Source organism: Eretmochelys imbricata, chromosome 2, assembly GCF_965152235.1.
Source record: "Eretmochelys imbricata isolate rEreImb1 chromosome 2, rEreImb1.hap1, whole genome shotgun sequence".
NCBI classification, from domain to species: Eukaryota; Metazoa; Chordata; order Testudines; family Cheloniidae; genus Eretmochelys; species Eretmochelys imbricata.
In genome coordinates this window covers 17,014,253-17,032,021 of record NC_135573.1, presented here as the reverse complement: position 1 = coordinate 17,032,021, position 17,769 = coordinate 17,014,253, and the positions used below count along the sequence as shown (strand labels likewise).

The window sequence follows — 17,769 nt, the reverse complement described above, 5'->3', positions numbered from 1 at the left end:
TTCATGTGCAAGGGGTATTACTCCCGTTATTTCCTTATCCCGAAGGCCGAAGGGGGGCTCAGGCCCATCCTGGACCTGCGAGGTCTTAACTAGTACATGGTGAAACTCAAGTTCCGCATGGTTTCCCTGGCCTCCATCATCCCTTCCCTGGATCCCGGGGACTGGTACGCTGCCCTCGATCTACAGGACCCATACTTCCACATTCACATATTGGAGGGGCACAGGCGCTTCCTCAGTTTCGTGATGGGACGGAATCACTACCAATTCACTGTCTTCCCATTTGGTCTGTCCACTGCCCCCAGGGTGTTTACAAAATGCATGTCGGTGATAGCGGCCTACCTCAGACAGTGGGGGGTCCAGATATTTCCCTGTCTGACTGATTGGCTTGTCAAGGGCACCTCCCAGTCGCAGGCAAGGGATCACGTGGCGCTCCTCCTATCCACGTGGACCGCCTTGGTCCTGTTGGTAAACAATACCAAGTCCATGTTAGTCCCAGCCCAATATATAGAGTTTATCAGGGCGCTCCTGGATGCAGCGTCGGCCAGGGCCTCTCTCCGGCCAGACAGATTCAAGACCCTTAAAGGTCTCATCGACTCGGTCACAGGGTTCCCAGTGACAACAGCCAGGGTTTGCCTGCAGCTCTTGGGTCACATGTCGGCGTGCACATACGTGGTCCATCTCGCCAGACTCAGGATGAGGTCCCGTCAGCTCTGGTTGGCCTCAAAGTTCTCCCAGGCCACGGACAGGATGGACAAGGTCCTCACTGTGCCAGACTCTGTGATCACCTCTCTACGGTGGTGGTCTGCCCCAAACAACATGCTCCAAGGGATCCCATTCAGGGACAGGGCCCCGTCGTTGGAGCTGGTGTCTGATGCGTCTGACCTGGGTTGGGGGGCCCATGTGGGGAACTTTCATACCCAAGGCCTGTGGTCGGCTCAAGACCCGACCCTACATATAAATATCAGGGAGCTCAGGGCGGTGCAGCTGGCGTGTATGGCCTTCCACTCGCACCTGGAGAGCAAGGTAATCGGGGTCCTCACAGACAACACGGCCTCAATGCTCTATATCAACAGGCAAGGCAGGGCCCGATCTGCTGCCCTCTGCCACGAATCCCTCAGGCTCTGGGACTTCTGTATAGCCCATGACATCCACCTGAAGGCCTTCCACCTACTGGGTTCCCAGAACGAGAGGGCGGATCGCTTGAACAGGGACTTTTCCTCACAACACGAGTGGTCCCTCCACCCGAAAGTGGCCCACCGGCTCTTCCGAAGGTGGGGTACTCCCCAGGTGGACTTCTTCGTGACTCGGCGGAACGGGCGATGCCCCCGGCTCTGCTCCACGGGGGGCCTAGGGGAAGGCTCCATCTCCGATGCCCTTATCCCTCTAATCAGCAGGGTCCTGGAGAAGATAAAGACGGACAAGGCCCGGGTCCTCCTGATTGCCCTGGCATGGCCCAGGCAACATTGGTACAGGACCCTCACGGGCCTGGCAGTAGCTCCACCTTGGCAGTTGCCGCTCCGCCTGGACCTGCTCTCTCAGGACAAGGGCCACCTCCTCCATCCCAACCTAGCGGCTCTTCACCTCATGGCATGGCTGCTTACTGGTTAGGTGGAAAGGAAAGGACGTGCTCAGAGCAGGTTCAGCGCTTCCTCCTCGAAAGTAGCTGGCGCTCCACTTGCCACGCTTATTTGGCAAAGTAGTCCCAAGTTTCTATGTGGGCGGCGGACCAGGGTGTCTCCCCTGTGGCCGCCCCGATCCAGCTTATCCTTGATTACCTCCTCCACCTGAGGGCCCAGGGCCTGGCGCCCTCGTCAGTCAAGGTGCACCTGGCAACCATATCGGCTTTCCATGCGCCGGTGCAAGAACACACTGTATTTTTCCATGCTATGACTGGGCAGTTCCTTAAGGGTTTGGACCGACTTTTACCGTATTCTAGACCCCCGGTCCCACAGTGGGAACTAAATCTGGTGTTGGCTCGTCTCACGGGGCCCCTGTTTGAACCACTGGCCACGTGCTCCTGGTCCCACCTCTCATGGAAGGTGGCTTTCCTGGTTGCAATCTCGTCGGCCAGGCAAGTCTCAGAGCTCAGGGCCCTGACCTCCGAGTCGCTGTACACGGTCTTTCATAAAGACAAGGTCCAGCTCCGCCCACACCCCACGTTCCTCCCGAAGGTGGTCTCTGCCTACCACATGGATCAGGACATTTTTCTACCTGTCCTCTGCCCCAAGCCTCATGCGCCCAGTGAGGAGCAGTGTCTCCACACGCTCGATGTATGGCGGGCTCTGGCTCTCTACCTCGAGTGGACCAGGCCGTTCAGAAGGTCCTCGCAACTGTTCGTCTCCTCGGCTCAGCGCGCAAGGCACCAGCCGATTTCCACTCAGCGGCTTTCCAGTCGGATCACTTTGTGCATCCGTTCCTGTTATGAGCTGGCGGGTGTCCCCCCACCACCCATTGTGAGGGCAAACTCGACTCGGGTGCAGGCCTCGTCGGCTGCCTTCATGGCCCATGTCCCCATTCAGGACATTTGTAGGGCCGCCACACGGTCTTCGGTTCATACACTCACCTCGCACTATGTGATTGTCCCCCAAACCAGGGATGACGCCGGGTGCGGCAGGGCTGTCCTCTGTCCTGGGAACTTGTGAACTCCTACCCACCTCCAACAGATATCTCTTGGAGTCACCTATTGTGGAATACACATGATCAGTCACTCGAAGAAAAGACAGTTACCTTTTCCATAACTGGTTCTTCGAGATGTGGTGTTCATATCTGTTCCACATCCCGCCCTCCTTCCCTTCTGTCGGAGTTGTCCAGCAAGAAGGAACTGAGAGTGGGGAGTGCGCGCAGCTCCCTTATACTGTGCCAGGCAGGCACCACTCAAGGGGATGCAGGGGGCGCTCCCCACTACAGGTTCTGCTAGGGGAAAAACTTCCAGCACTGGTGCATGTGGCGAGCACGCACACCTATTGTGGAATAGACATGAGCAACACATCTTGAAGAACACCAGTTACGGAAAAGGTAACTCTCTTTTATTCCGTATTCTGTCTCATCCTCATTAAAATTGTGGCCTGCCCATATCTTATTTACTTCACCTTATTCAAACCCTGCTTTGAATACAGAATTTTAATTTCCTCGTGGGCTTTTGTATGGTGTTCTCAGCATAGTGTCTAAGTACTTCACAAATAACTATTTTTCACACACCCCTGTGTGATGGGGAACTGAGGCACAGAAAGTAAGGTCAAAAGTGTGCATTAATTGTAGGTGTGCAGCTTGGGATGATTAGAGCCCTTAGCTCATTGTCCCATTCTCCTTGCCTAGCTTGTCCTAGTCCCCACACCTTCTCCATCCTGTCCCTAAACTGTTTCACAGTCTCAGCCTCCCCTCTTCTCCACCCAGGTCCCAGTTTTCTGGCCTAATCAGTCCCTAGAACCTAACTTCCCTTGTTCCCAGCCCCAGTCTTTCCTTCCCACACCATGCTCTTGGATCCAGTCTGCTCCTTCTTCTGTATTTCACCACATCCCTCCTCCAAATTCTAGGTCAGGCTTTTGTGTCCTCTCCATTTGACTCAGTTTCCTCTTTCATGTTGCCTGGGTGGCACTAGGGAGAATATTGAGAGCATAGAACAGAGTCATCTCCTCTGTTCTGGTGCCCAGTTCCTTAGCCACCCATAGCAGCCGAGAACAGCAATTGTAGGGAAAGTCCTGCTCAACCCTGTGATGGAACTTGCTCAGTTCAGGCAAAAAATTTAAAGGAATTTAGCTGTCAATGTTAACAAGTCTCTACTGAGCATGTGCAACCTGCAGTTTTTCACGGGCTTATAACTTGGCAGGGGTGTTTTGTTTTGTTTTCCCCAGCAGCAAAAACCACATACTGACACACAGGCCACCCCTTGGCAAATTTCAAGTCCATGTTACAAAGCATAAAGGTGCTAGGTAAAATGTATTTTCCTTAATCTCTTTCCCAGAAGCTGCTGAATTTTTTTTGCTGAAATTTATCGAAAAAAATTAAATTAAAATATAAAATCAAAAATCAACCTGAGGCATTTCAGCACAAGTAGTTAATTTTGTAAACTTATAGGCAACTGAAAAATGGGTGTTAATAATGACGTGTCAGGCAACCATAAGTATGGCTGGAACTACCAGCTTTGTATATAATAAAATAGGTGGATTACTAAACGTGAGTCATTGCAATGGTAAAGAAATATAAGACTACCTTATGTATTCACAGTAATCTGTCGCTTAAATAAAAACTCTGTTAGGGTAAAAAAATTAAAAGGTATTTAGGCATTGCTGCACTCAACGTTGCAATGCCCAACTGATTGAGGAGCCTAAATCTAGGCACTTAGGCTCCCATTGGGATTTTGGCTCCTAAGTCCCTTTTGAAATGTACAGCATTGAACACAGCAACTTGTAAATACCTTTAAAAATCTGGGCCTTAGTCTTGTGTGAGAAAAAACATTTGTGCCATTTAAGCCAAATTATAGTTGAGTACAGACAAATTACTTATTCTTCAGCAATTTGTGTTGTTTCACTGAATTAAAAATCACTTATTTCCTTTAGGTCAATAATACTGAAGAAATCACTTTTGAAGCTTTGAAGAAAGCAATTGGTGAGATTTATTGCAATACTGCATTTACACTTCTCCAGTAAATGAAATATTTGCCAGAAAAAAGCTTTGCCAACATAGCATACTTAAAATACTATATTAGTTTCTCATCATATAGCAGGTTGATTTGAAACCACAAACCCCTTAAATGATCTTCAGCATTTCTTAGAGAAATCTTCTCTTTACCTATAGCTGGTGTGACTTACTGAAAAGCTGGTAAATGAATTCTTATTTCTAACGGTTTCTGGAACTTTGCCTTTACAGGTCAAGGCTTGAAAAACACTTAAGCAATTCACACAATGTTTTATCCCTAGCTTGTGTGAATTTCAGTTAAGTAAATATCTGTAAAGCACCTTTAATATAGTGAGAAATGGTCAAGCCCTCAAAGGGAGTTCTCTGAGTATAGTGTATGAAATTAGCATTATGGGCTTCAGAGGAATTCCATTTTTGTCTCAAACTTCCATGTCAGATATGCTCAGTTCATGATTAAAAAGGTGTTTTTCCAACTGCCAACCCAGCAAACTTAACCTAGAGTCTGAAAATGAATCTGAGTTCTTCCTTCTGACATCTCACCACCAGTAATAAAGATTATGCAAGTCAAACTATGTCCATGTCCATAACAAAGTGTAACTTGGAACACAAGGCTACAAGACAACAGGGTGTTACTGAGGGTATAACTTAGTTTGCAAACTCTTTACTGCTGGTTATGATGCATGAAAGTCCAATTTGACTTTCTGATCCCAAGTTAAATTTGTTAGGCTGACTGTTTAAAAAAAAAAAAGTGAATAGTGTATGGAGTTGATGGTCTTGTGTACACTTGAAGAATGCTTCTGTACACTTGCAGATACAGACTAACACGGCTGCTACTCTGAAACCTGAAGAATTAGTACCAATCCCCATGTTAAGTATATTGGAAAAAAAGAAGCCGCAAAAAGTCTTAGCACCTGTTTTCAGCCTACTGCCCCACATGTAAGGGCAAGAAGATAGCAAAAGATGGATAATGGATTGCATAGTGTAAAATACTATAAATCCAAGAATATGGCCACTGGATGAAGTTTGGACCACATTCCACTGCATCTGTGTTGACCTCCTGTGCTCAAACAATAACTTACTTGGCAAATCCTGCAGTCCCTATTCAGGCAAAACTCTTACTGATGGACTGAGTGGAAACTGAGTTGGGACCACAGGTCAAGACGTTGTGTTCACCTTTTTACACTGATTCTCAAGTACATGTTCCATTATTACAGGAAATTTGACTAACTAGAACTTATTCAATAAGTCTGCCTAACCTATGACTACTTTTTACTATTCATTTCAAAGATTCTAGCCTTATGTCTTAATTTTAAGAAGTAGTAGTAAAAAAATGAAGACATCTTAATGTTTTATCCTTTCACTTATTGTAGGAAATCTGTATAAGCATAAATTAGAACTGTCTTCATTTTTTAAAAGATAATACTGGGCTTGAAGAGCAGGAGAAAGAAAAGAGGCGTCTTGTGATTGAAAAGTTCCAAAAAGCACCTTTTGAAGAAATTGCAGCACAATGTGAAACAAAAGTGAGTACTTGGTACATTTTATATTGTTTTAAAGGTTTTTGTACAAGTGATGAGGGAGATACGTGGGTAAAGGGTGGTTCATGATGATGTTTACTGTTAAAAGAAAATAGTTGTTGCCTTTTTGCCTTCATCTGTGCTCTGAATTTTTAATCTGTGTAGGAAATCAAAATTACGTATACCCTGAATGGGTTGGGTCCCCTACATCTCACAGAGCTATTATTATTACTATTTATTATTTGTATTGCTTTAGTGACGAGGAACCCTAGTTATAGACCAGGACCCTACTGGGCTAGGGATTGTGTGTGAACCTTCTTTTGGCTTGTCTACACTATAAAATTAGGTCGGCCTACAACCACCTCAGCAATTAAATTAGCTGTTGGTGTCCACACTGCCCTCCTTCTTTCGGTGGTGCACGTCCTCATCAGGAGTACTTGCACCCACTGAAGTGGGGCATTGTGTGGGCACTGACTGCCTCATGAGGCTCACGTCTGGAGCTCCCTGCCCTGGGGTTGACAGCCCTAGCTGTGAGCTAAGCAGGGCTCAGTTTCACAGCAGAAAACCTACTGGCAGACTGACATTCTTGTCAGTTTCTTGGCTGCTATGATGTCGCATTTCCTCTCCGGCTCTGCCTGTCAGCCTGGCACAAAGCTCACAGCTGGAGCCTCAGGGCCCCAAGGATGACAGCTGGAGATGAAATGTGAAATTATAGCTGCCAAGAAACTGACAAGGATGTCAATTTCATTGCTGGTAGGCTCCCTGCTGTGAAATTAAGGCCTACACCAGGCCCAGGGCAGGTGGGGGTGCTGGCTGAGACCCCTGTGCCTGGCTTACAGTTTGGGCTCTCAGCACTGGGGTGGTGCACTCTAGCTGTCAGCCCTGTGCGGCTGTCAGTGCCCCACACTCCAGCCACGTCGACCTAAGCGCTACGCCTCTCGCGGAGGTGGAGTTAAGTAGATGTAGTGGGTGACTTACCTGGAGTGGAACACCATTGTAGTGTAGACACTGGCAGAGTTACTTTAACGTAAGCTGCCTTACATCAGCCTAACTCTAGTGTAGCCCAGACCTTTGTCCTCCACCCTCCACATACTACACACACTTTTACCTTTGTTGCCTTTGAGACTGGGCTTCAGAGCCATGATTATTTCACTCTGGAATTGCAAGTAAATGCAACTTTTGGATCACGCCAACATGCTTTAATTGACTGGAAGGGTCATTCTCTCCCCCCCCCCCCCCCATCTTTTAAGAAATAAAAATCTACTTCAGTTTTGTTAATAAACTCCCAGTTGCTATTCTTTTGCCTTCACACAACTGAGTCCTTGCTGCAACAGGGAAGCAAAACTCTGAAATTGGGAGTATATTCCACTAAACCAGTCCAGGATTCTTATTCATAGTCATTCTGTGTACAGTGGTTTTACAGGATATCATTACAATATTTAAATTTGTTCTCTTTGTAGGCAAACTTTCTTCATGATAGACTTGCACAGATATTGGAGCTCACCATTCGGTAAGGTTTTATGCACAAAAGGGAATTAATTAAAAGTAGGGTAGTTGTCAGAAAATTCTGTGCTACTTTAAGATGTTAGTCTCATGTACATTATTGAAATAGCTTCATTTACAAAACATTTGATTTTATTGTTACTATTCTGATTTTTTTTTTATTTAGAGGAAAATATCCTGTGTCAAGATTAGCCTATTAGCTCATCAAATATTTTCTGTTTTAGAAAGGTCAACCTGTTTTCTATCCAAACCATATAATTAGAGGTATTGTTAAGGATAAAACTTGTTTTTTTTTCCATTAAAATTATTGAAGATCTTCTATGAGGATTGTATCCATTATTTAGGGTTTAATTGGGTTCCTAAGAAAGTTCCACCTATATAACTGGACAGAATTGGGCGTAAGTTTGAAAAATATTTGCTGAAAGATGTGAAAATATATATTGGCAACACAGCGCTGGAGTATTTTTATAAATGTATTTTATATATATATTTGTCATGCTTACAAAAATGTTGAATTCTCCCTTTGTTGCATGTGCTCTAGGTATTAGCTAGCAATCTATGTATTGTGAAGTGCCATGCACATCTGTTCTGCATTTGAGGTAATATTGTAAATCAAAAGCCCTATCTCGATAGTTATGTTGACACCAACAAAACTGGTGATTCAGGTAAAGATACAAACAAAAATCAGCCATTATAATTTGGCTTCATTACAAATGTAGGAAAAGGATACAGTAAGGATGGAAAGAAATTTAGTATCAAGTTTCCAAGTACTCTAGGAAGTTAAAAGTAGTAACAGATTACATATTATTGTGAAAACTTGAATTGTATGCCTTTGTTTTCTCCTTCCTTCTTTACAGTCCTCCTCCTAGCCCCTCGGGAACGATGACCATTACTGCTGGACATGCTCATTACCAATCCGTTCCAGTCTATGAGATGAAGTTTCCAGATCTTTGTGTGTATTAAGTGTCTTCTGAAGTCTGCAGGACATTATTTAGAGTAGAGTACAATAAACAGACCAAGATGAGTTTTCAAGTTCTTTGTTAATTTAGATTAAGTAAATAGTTTTGTAGAAAAATGATGGACCTACAATATATAGGAATGATTTTTAACCAAACTTTCAATTATTTTAACTATTCTCTAATATTTGAAGTTAGTTTTGTTATGTTACCTTATTATTTCACTTAGTCATTTTTCATATTTCAGTAGGTTTAAAAGTCAGAAGTAAATATTTCCTCCTCTTTTGCCAGTCTGTTCTAGAGTTTCAGAGACTTTAAAAATGAGTTTACAGAAATACAATTTCCTAGAATTGGGGCCTATATCTGCAATGCCTGGTGGCATCCTTCCACCTGGGTTTCCAGATTTCGGTAGAGTGCTTTCGGCGTGCTTTCTGTTACCATATGTATCAGTGGAGCAATGTCTTAGCTCCCTATACTGTTGCTGTCTAGTAGCTATTTATTCCATTATTTTGAAATACATTAAATAGGCAACCTTTTACCTGTTAAGTTTCACTAATAAATATGACTGGTCATCCAATTGTTAAATATTGTTCCTAGTGAATGATTAACAAAATGTGCTTTTTAGAAATCCAGCACATGTGCTGTTTCCTGCCGAAAGTTGCAATGTTCTGCTTGAGAGATGTAAATCCTCCTCTTGGAGCTCTGACTTGTGCAATATTTTTCATGTCTTATGTGTATAGTTTACAGACTATGCTTTTGAAAATGCAGTAGTATTTTGCTGTCTGAATTACAATAAATAAATATATATTTAGTATAGCAACAAACTGAGGGCATTTTAAATGGATAAGTACTTTAAATACTAGTTCATTTGTGAAATTATAAACACAGAACATAAGATTATATGAAATGTTGCTCTGTGTAGTTTAGTAAAATAGGTTTTTAATGATATTTTGCAAATTGAAAGAAAACTGGATGAATTCTCTTGAAAATTATCAATTTAGATGTGTTTTCAAGCAAAAGCATTTTGCAGCTATAGCTGTTTGTATACATTTTTGTTGCATTTGACAAGTCTTCCTGTGATTATTGAAAACCGATGTGGTAACTTTCATAGGTTTAGATACCTGAGTATAAATTTCAAATACATACACAGAACATAACTTTTTGTTAGCTCTGTACATAAAACTGTACTGTACAGTAAGTTGCTTGGCCCTTGATGGTAATGACAATGTTGTCTTCATGACCCATTGAGAAATTCTGTGCGTAAAAATGAAAAGTTCTAATAGTCCAGTGCTATTAGCAGTGAGCTTTGTAGTCTAGGTTTAGCTGGATTTTTCTGAAGCAGCAAATATAATCAACTTTCATTCTCAATACAAACTTATTAAATTCAAAACAATATATTTCTTTGAATGGGTCAGGGCTGAGATGAATAGTGTATTAAACTAATAACTCTTGTTATAAATTTATTAGGAAGCTAGTCAATATGTTAACTGTCCTTGGCAATTTCCACACTTGCTGAAAAATGTAGGGCTTCTGGATTTTTAAACTTAAGTACAATGTTCCTTTAAACTATCTTTAAAGGAGTGAAACAGCACGTTTCCAAAGAAATTTCAGCTATTTAGACCTATGAGATGACACATCAAGACTTTCAGGAAGCATTCACAAAACTCAGAAAGGTAATTGAGACCTTTTTTTCAGTTTGACAGTGCAATCACAGCTGTTAGTGGATGACGAAACAACCTCTTACCTACAGCATTCCGTTGTGATTGTTACTGCTGCAACGTATCATCCTGATCAGACCAGAGTCAACAACATTAGTAGAACTCGTTGTCACCTTAGTTTTTAGTTTTCACTTTTTGTTTTTTAAGGTAAGATATTAGATTTTGACCTATATAAACAGAGTGTATTTTTTTTAATTAGATGTAAGCTAGGGACGCAATGTAGAACAATTATCATCCACACTGATGTGATTTTATAAAGTAACACTGTGCACATTTATACAAAAAAGAAATAGAATTAAAGAGTCTAAAGAATAAGAAATAAAGAATGTACTTTCATTTGCACTCTTGTAATACGCAGACTGTGGTGTAAATATAAAGTTTTCTCAGATTAACTAAATTCTGTTGCATGTATACTGCATGAGAAAAATTATATTCAACATTTCATGTACCATTCATTTGAAGTCTATTGATGAAGATTTTTTTTTCATTTAATCACAAGATAGGCTCCCACATGTCCTAAATTCAGACTAGCCTTGTTCAGGATGTGCAGATGTTAAGGAACTAAAGATCTGTAATCTTTTGGGACTTTGCCTGATATATAATTTCTTCCCTGCTGAAAATGCAGAGAGTCTGCAAGTTGAGTACTGTAGCTACTTCGGACAGATGAGAATTGAGGATTTGTGGAAGTCTGCTGCATAATATGTTGTACTCATTGTTTAATGTAGGTAATAAATTGTAGGTATTTTGAAATCAAATTGTTCAGAATGCTGTTTTAATGTATACAGTTGCTTTGAATCTTTTATTTCTTTCTGGTCTTGAAAAGAGTTGGAGAGCTTAGAATACGAATTGTGCATACTGGGCTTGTCGTGTCTGTGACAGTTTGAATACTGTTTGAATGTTTATCACTTCATGTCCAGTTGACATTTGTATGTATTCCAGCTTCTGCTTTAAATTCTTTTAAATGTAATGTCACTTTGAGTAATTATGGTTTTTGATAGCAGTTCATTTTAAGGTAAATTAAAATTATGTTAATTTAGAAGAAACAAAATTAGCCTGTTCAGAGTAGGGCTAATGTGTCTGTTTTATTGATGCCCATACATTCTTTACTGTTGGTGTTGAACCAGTTTCATGAAATGTAAGAATACACTGTGCAATGTACATTTCAGCAATAAAATAAACTAAAAAGTTAAAATAGCTGAGTTCGTTACAAATTAATTTGAACAGTTACAGTATGAATTACTGTATGATACTTGAGGTTAAGAAATCAGTGCTGTCCTAAATATAGTACTTGCTTATCGTTGAGAAGCAAAATAAAATTTCACTTAATACAGACAGTTATTTTGCAAACCCAAAACATTTCACTTCTTCATAAAGTTGGGACTTGTTGGAAAAGTTCAACAAGATATTAGGCAGCAGCAAAACTTAAAACGCATTCCTAAGGTCATATAAGAACAGCCCTGCCGGGTCAGACCAACGGTCCATCTAGCCCAGTATCCTGTCTTCTGAAAGTGGGCAGTGCATGATGCTTCAGAGGGAATGAACAAGACAGGGCAACTTCAAGTGATCCATCCCCTGTCATCTAGTCCTAGCTTCTGGCAGTTGGAGGTTTAAGGACACCCAGAGCATGTCTTACCTGGGATTTTCAGAAGCCCCAGCAGGGGCAACTTAACTATTTCACTCCAGGTGGTGTCAGGAATAAATCAGTAGGAACACAGCGATTCTGTCTGATCAAGGATTATATGCAAGTGAGCGGCTGTTGTCTAACATTGCAGTTTATTAGATATAAGCACACACACACAAGCAATAGGTTTAGAACATCCCACATATTTACCTAACATCTGGAACGGTATTGAATAATTAATAGCAGATTCACAGTGGCCAGATGCTTACCTGCCGGGGAAAAAGGGTGTCAGGAAAAACGTCTGTTTTACAACTAACTTCTACAAAATGCATAGGTCATAATGACCCCTACTGGATCATCACTTTTCTGACTTTCAATAAACTTTAAATATTGGAGGTGTCTAGATTCAAGGTTTTCCAACCACCAAGGTTTTCAGTTTCAGTTGTTTACTTGTCTGTCTCTTCCTCCTATTCTGATTAGCAGAAACTGTAGCTAGTTTTGACCTTGCTTCTGAAAGCCTGTTTCCAAATTAACTTGTAACTATGTGATATTCTATATTATTAATTCAGGGTGGCTGTATTCACATAATATGGTTACAATTAGCTCAGTCACATTCTGGGGTATATACACCCCTCAAATCCAGGGCAACACATGGGGTTGCGTCCCTGACCATCTTGGCTAATAGCCATTGATGTACATATCCTCCATGAAATTGATTTTTGAACCAGTTGTAGTTTTGGCCTTCACAACATCCCCTGGCAATGATTTCCACATGTTGATTGTGCCTCGTGTTGAAGAAGTACTTCTTTTTGGTGGTTTTAAATCTGGGTGCCCATTGATTTCATTGAGTGATCCCTAGTTCTTTTATTATGGAAAGGGGTATGTAACACTTCCTTTATCCATACCATTCATGATTTAATAGACTTCTATCATATCCCCCCCTTAGTTATCTCTTTCCTAAGACAAACAGTTCCAGCTTTTTAATCTCCCCTAACAAGGAGACTGTTCAATACCCCGAATTTTTTGTTGCTATTCTCTGTTCATTTTCCAGTTCTAATATACCATCTTGGAGATGGGGCAACCAGAATTGCACACAATATTTAAGGTGTGGGCGTACCATGGATTTATATAGTGACACATTTTCTGTTTTATTATCTATCCCTTTCCTAATGGTTCCTGACATTGTTAGCTTTTTTGACTGCTGTTGCTGCACACTGAGCAGATGTTTTCAGAGAACTATCCACAGAGAATCCAAGATCTCTTTGAGTGGTAACTGCTAACTTAGACCCCATCAATTTGTATGTATAGTTGGGACTATGTTTTCCAATATGTATTACTTTGCACTTATGAACATCCAATTGCATCTGCCATTTTGTTGTCCAGTTTGGGAGATCTCTTTGTAACTCGTTGCACTTTGGACTTAACTATCCTGAGTAATTTTGTATCGTCTACAAACTTTGCAACCTCACTGTTTACCCCTTTTTCCAGATCATTTATGAATATGTTAAGCAGCATTGGTCCCAGTGCATATCGTTGGGGAGACTCTCTTATCTCTCTATTGTAAAAACTGACCACTTACTCCTACCCTTTCTTTTCTATCTTTTTTGACCAGTTACTGATCCCAGAGCAGACCTTCCCTCTTATCCTATGGCTTCTTAGTTTAAGACCTTTTGATGACTTGTCAAAGACTTTCTGAAAGTCCAAGTATACTATGTTGATTGTATTACCCTGCTCTACTTGCTTGTTGACAACCTCAAAGAATTCTAATAGATTGGTGAGGCATGATTTCCCTTTACAAAAAGACATGTTGAATTTTCCAACATATCATGTTTATCTATGTATCTGAAAATTTTGTTTTTTACTAGTTTCAACCAATTTGCCTAGTATTGAAGTTAGGCTTACCAGCCTGTAATTGCCAGGATTGTCTCTGGAGCCTTTTTTAAAAACAGACTTTACATTAGCTATCCGCCAGTCATCTGGTAGAGGGTGATTTAAGCGATAGATTATATACCACAGTCAGTAAGTTCTTTTTTTAAGTTACTTTTTGTTTTTTATATAAAATATTAAATATATAACGAAATAAAAAATATATAAATGCAAGCACAAGATGGAAATACCATATAAATAACAATTCAGTGTTCATTATTTGTAAAACCTAGTGGGGAAAAAACAAACAAAAAAACACATGAACCTGTAGAGGTCATAGAGCACATCAGTTGTTAAAGTGATTAAATAAGTGAGAACATAACCTATGAGTATAAGGGACTAATATACTAAACTGCAAAAATATGCAATAGTTTCATGTGTGACCTGGCGTTCTCATATTTTTTCCAAGTGTTTCTATGAGTCACTTTTTCCATTAATTCAGTAATAGAGAGCTCGCTAAGTCAGTTTGTATATGAAGGACAAATTGCAGATTTCCTTTTTCTCAGAATAACTCTTTTGGCTAATAAACGGTTAACTGATAATATCAACTCATTCAGCCCCCCTAACATACATAAGCTTGGAGAAGGAAAAATAGCAACACTTAGTTTCTGAGAGAGCACGGAATGTGGCGTTTCAGAACACGTGCATTTTTGACAGGTATAGAAGATGTGTGAAAGGTTGGCATGTGACTGTTCGCATCTCCAACATTTACTGTGTATTGCCAATCTAGCTTTAAATAAATATTTTGGAGTCCAATAATTCCTGTTCAATATCTTGTTCTGGAAGAATCGGAAGGATAAAGAACTTGAAGTATCTTTCACATTGACAGAGATCCTCCTGGGTTTCTATTGTGATAGTAAGGCTAGGTTCTCTTTCCAATTTTTCTTTGAGACTGAGATTGAGAGGTAATGCAAATCACCTATAAGTAGTTCCTACAAAGTGACTTTTGTTTCCATATTTCTTCATACGATCTTGTAGAGGTGAGAGAGTTGAAACAGACAGGTTGTCCTCTATCCTTGTATGATTCCTGGAGCATAGTTGCTGAAAGAAAGAACTGCAACACATCGGTAGCAAGGAGGCCAGTCTCTCATCTTGTGTTGTATCTTTAATTCTTGTTAATCCTTTTTCTACCCAAATCATCTTAAGTATGGAGTTGGCCTTGATCCTGAGGCAAGGGTTATCTCACAGTGGTAGAAGAAGAGAATTAGTAAGATCAGATGCTGTAATCATCTTAATGTTTTTCAGAACGTCCCATGTAGATCGGATTTTTCTTTAAGGGTCTGGGTAGCCTCTTAAGGTATATAGAAGAGAAGGACCTAAGCTTTTTTCCGTCTCAAACCAGGCACGTGTGTATACAGAGTTACTGGAGGGGAACCACTTTACAATACGACACATTTGGAATGTTAGATAATATAGATACCATTAGTAGTCCTCAATTTCATATTTATGCTACAAGCAAGAGATGCTAACATGGCTCTCTGTCGTGGTTAAGGGCAACCATGTATCTAACACATTGTTATAGTCATTTTAGGGAATAATATTGTAGTTTTTGCTGATAGCCACATATAAGAATCTATCCATGCTACACTATGATTTTGCAACCAGCTAGAGGCATGTTCGGCTTATAGTTACAGGTTAATATGTTGGGGGTTTTGTCCAAACACAGCTTTTCTACCATCACAGCCTATTTGCCCCCCTTCATCCCGAACCTAGCATTCTTATAACTTTTTTAGGGGTATGTTCTGGATAGCCTATGAACTATGCTATCTTTAAGAACCATCCCCCCGCACCCTTTATGCCTAGGCTTTCTTTCACAAATCCCATAATCCTCTATCTCAAAAAGTGACTATTTTGCATCCTGGAGCCCTTCCTGGCCCTCCAGATTGCAGTGATTACTAGCTTATGGATTTTGGTGGGACAGCCCAGAAGCAATGCAGGGCAGAAAGGGGTAGCTACATTCTGAGTGAGGTGATGTGTGTAAACCAGGTGGACAAATGAAGGGCTTCTGTCCATTTATAATGTCAAATTGAACAATAAGGGCAAATTCTGAGCCAGGTCAAACTCTGCCCACTGGCAGGATGACATGGCTGTCTGGACCATATGTGTTTGGCAGTGTGGGTATAGAGGGGTGTGGCTGTCTCTACACTAAGGAGGCTCTGACATCGTTATCACCCTGTAGTGTACACCCAGCCTAGCCCACCAAAAGGGATTTCTCCATCAGTGTAGGAATATCACTTTCCTAAACAAAAGTATCTGTCACCGAAGCACTCTTCCAACAACATGGCTGCGTCTACACTGGGGGTGAGCTGTATTGGCTTTTTCACACCCTGGACTACTGTAGTTATGTCAACCTACCTTTTAAATATAGAGCAACCCTGCGTGAACAGGCAGCAGTCAGAACAAATCCAGCTGTATGACAGCAACTTCATTCTGGGTAGTAGAGTAGTCATAGCAGTTTAGAGACTACCCAAGAATACGGGACTGTTGCTGCCTGGGCATACTCTGGCACAGGGAAATCTACATTCGGGGGTCATAGTACTGCAAATAAAGCTAGTCCTATTGATTTTTTTGGATCAAGGTTACCATATTCCTGAAATGCCAGAGGACTTTGAAGGTCGTTTGGGTTCCCAGACTCCAGTGGGACTGTTGATTGAACTCAAGTCTATGTTACTGATTAGGCCACAGGCAAAAATAAGTTTGCCTAAATGGTGACAGCAACCAGATCACATGCCAGACTAATTATCTAGCAGAGGCAGTAAGCAGTCATTAGCTATTAATTACGTAGGAGCCCTTCATGGACCAGGACCCCATTGTGCTAAGTGTATTAACACTGCCTACTACAGACACACAGCATGCTTTTAGCCAACCATACTCCTTACCAGTTACAAGTAGAGTGAAAAGTTACTGTGTGGTTTGGACCTAACTAGAAATTCCTTTCATAGATTTCTGCTTCATTTAATTGTTATATATATATATATCATGGAGATGGATTCTGTTTGTTGAACTCTAATGGTGATTAAATACAGTTGATGCTCAGTTAAGATTTCATTTTTATAGGCATTGATCCTGCAAGCACTTATGCATTTGCTTAACGTTACCCACTGAGTAATCTCAATGACTTCGGTGGGCTTACTCAATGAGCAAAATTAAGCATGTGAGTAAATTCTTTTCAGGATTGGAGACTTAATTTGTACAGATTTAGATATAAGTAGTAATGTTAACTGGCTTAGCGAATGTTAAATTCTTCATGATATGCCAGAGGTGGGGAATATGCCCACAGAAAGTATTCGTGACTTTAGCTAACTGTCATGGTAAAATAGCAGCACGCTTATAATGTAGTCTGTCTAACATAAGGTAAGCAAGGATCATTTGAGTGGAGCAGTCTGTGAAGCTAAATAAAGCTGATGGAGGCATTATTGGCATGTAACTTTATCTCTGAATGAGCATACTGTGTTCATTATGAGCTGGAAAGTTCTGCATCTAATATTAAATCCTAACAGTTGCCAGAAAGGACTTTCTTTGAAACATTAGTTTTATCTGAGGGTTTCAAAGCAGCAATATCAATCTATATTAGAGGAATTAGCTTGTGCTCATTTGAATTTGCTAATTGTCAAATTCATTTCTTTCAAAGGCCAGTTTTTCCTTTCAGCTAATTAGCTGACTGACCTCTTTGTTGTCACTTTTTATTTGTAAATGACATGGGGTAGAAAACAAATTGCAGTCATTCTGCCAAAAAGGCTATTAAGAGAACTTCTAAAAGTCCAGTTCTGAAATTAGTATGAATACCTATTGTTTAGTATCAAAACTCATCCTCCGTGTCAGATGAAAAGAACGGGCAGTGACATTTTGTAGATTAATCCTGTTTTTTTGCTGAAGTGGATATTTAAATGATCACT

The 17,769-nt window shown here is 41.0% G+C and overlaps 1 protein-coding gene across 6 annotated transcripts in view; it reads left to right on the top strand.

Moving 5' to 3' along the window:
• Window positions 1-11,520, top strand: part of EFR3A (EFR3 homolog A) — a 185,572-nt gene extending 174,052 nt beyond the window's left edge. For 5 of the 6 annotated variants that reach the window (XM_077809786.1, XM_077809785.1, XM_077809789.1 and 2 more), the window contains 4 exons: window positions 4,557-4,605; window positions 6,052-6,155; window positions 7,610-7,659; window positions 8,510-11,520. In XM_077809786.1, the coding sequence (XP_077665912.1) occupies window positions 4,557-4,605; window positions 6,052-6,155; window positions 7,610-7,659; window positions 8,510-8,615 (309 nt within the window). In that variant the 3' untranslated portion in view covers window positions 8,616-11,520. The remainder of the gene's footprint in view (window positions 1-4,556; window positions 4,606-6,051; window positions 6,156-7,609; window positions 7,660-8,509) is intronic. The other variant, XM_077809784.1, reaches the window with a different exon arrangement.
• The last annotated feature ends 6,249 nt before the right edge of the window (window positions 11,521-17,769 follow it).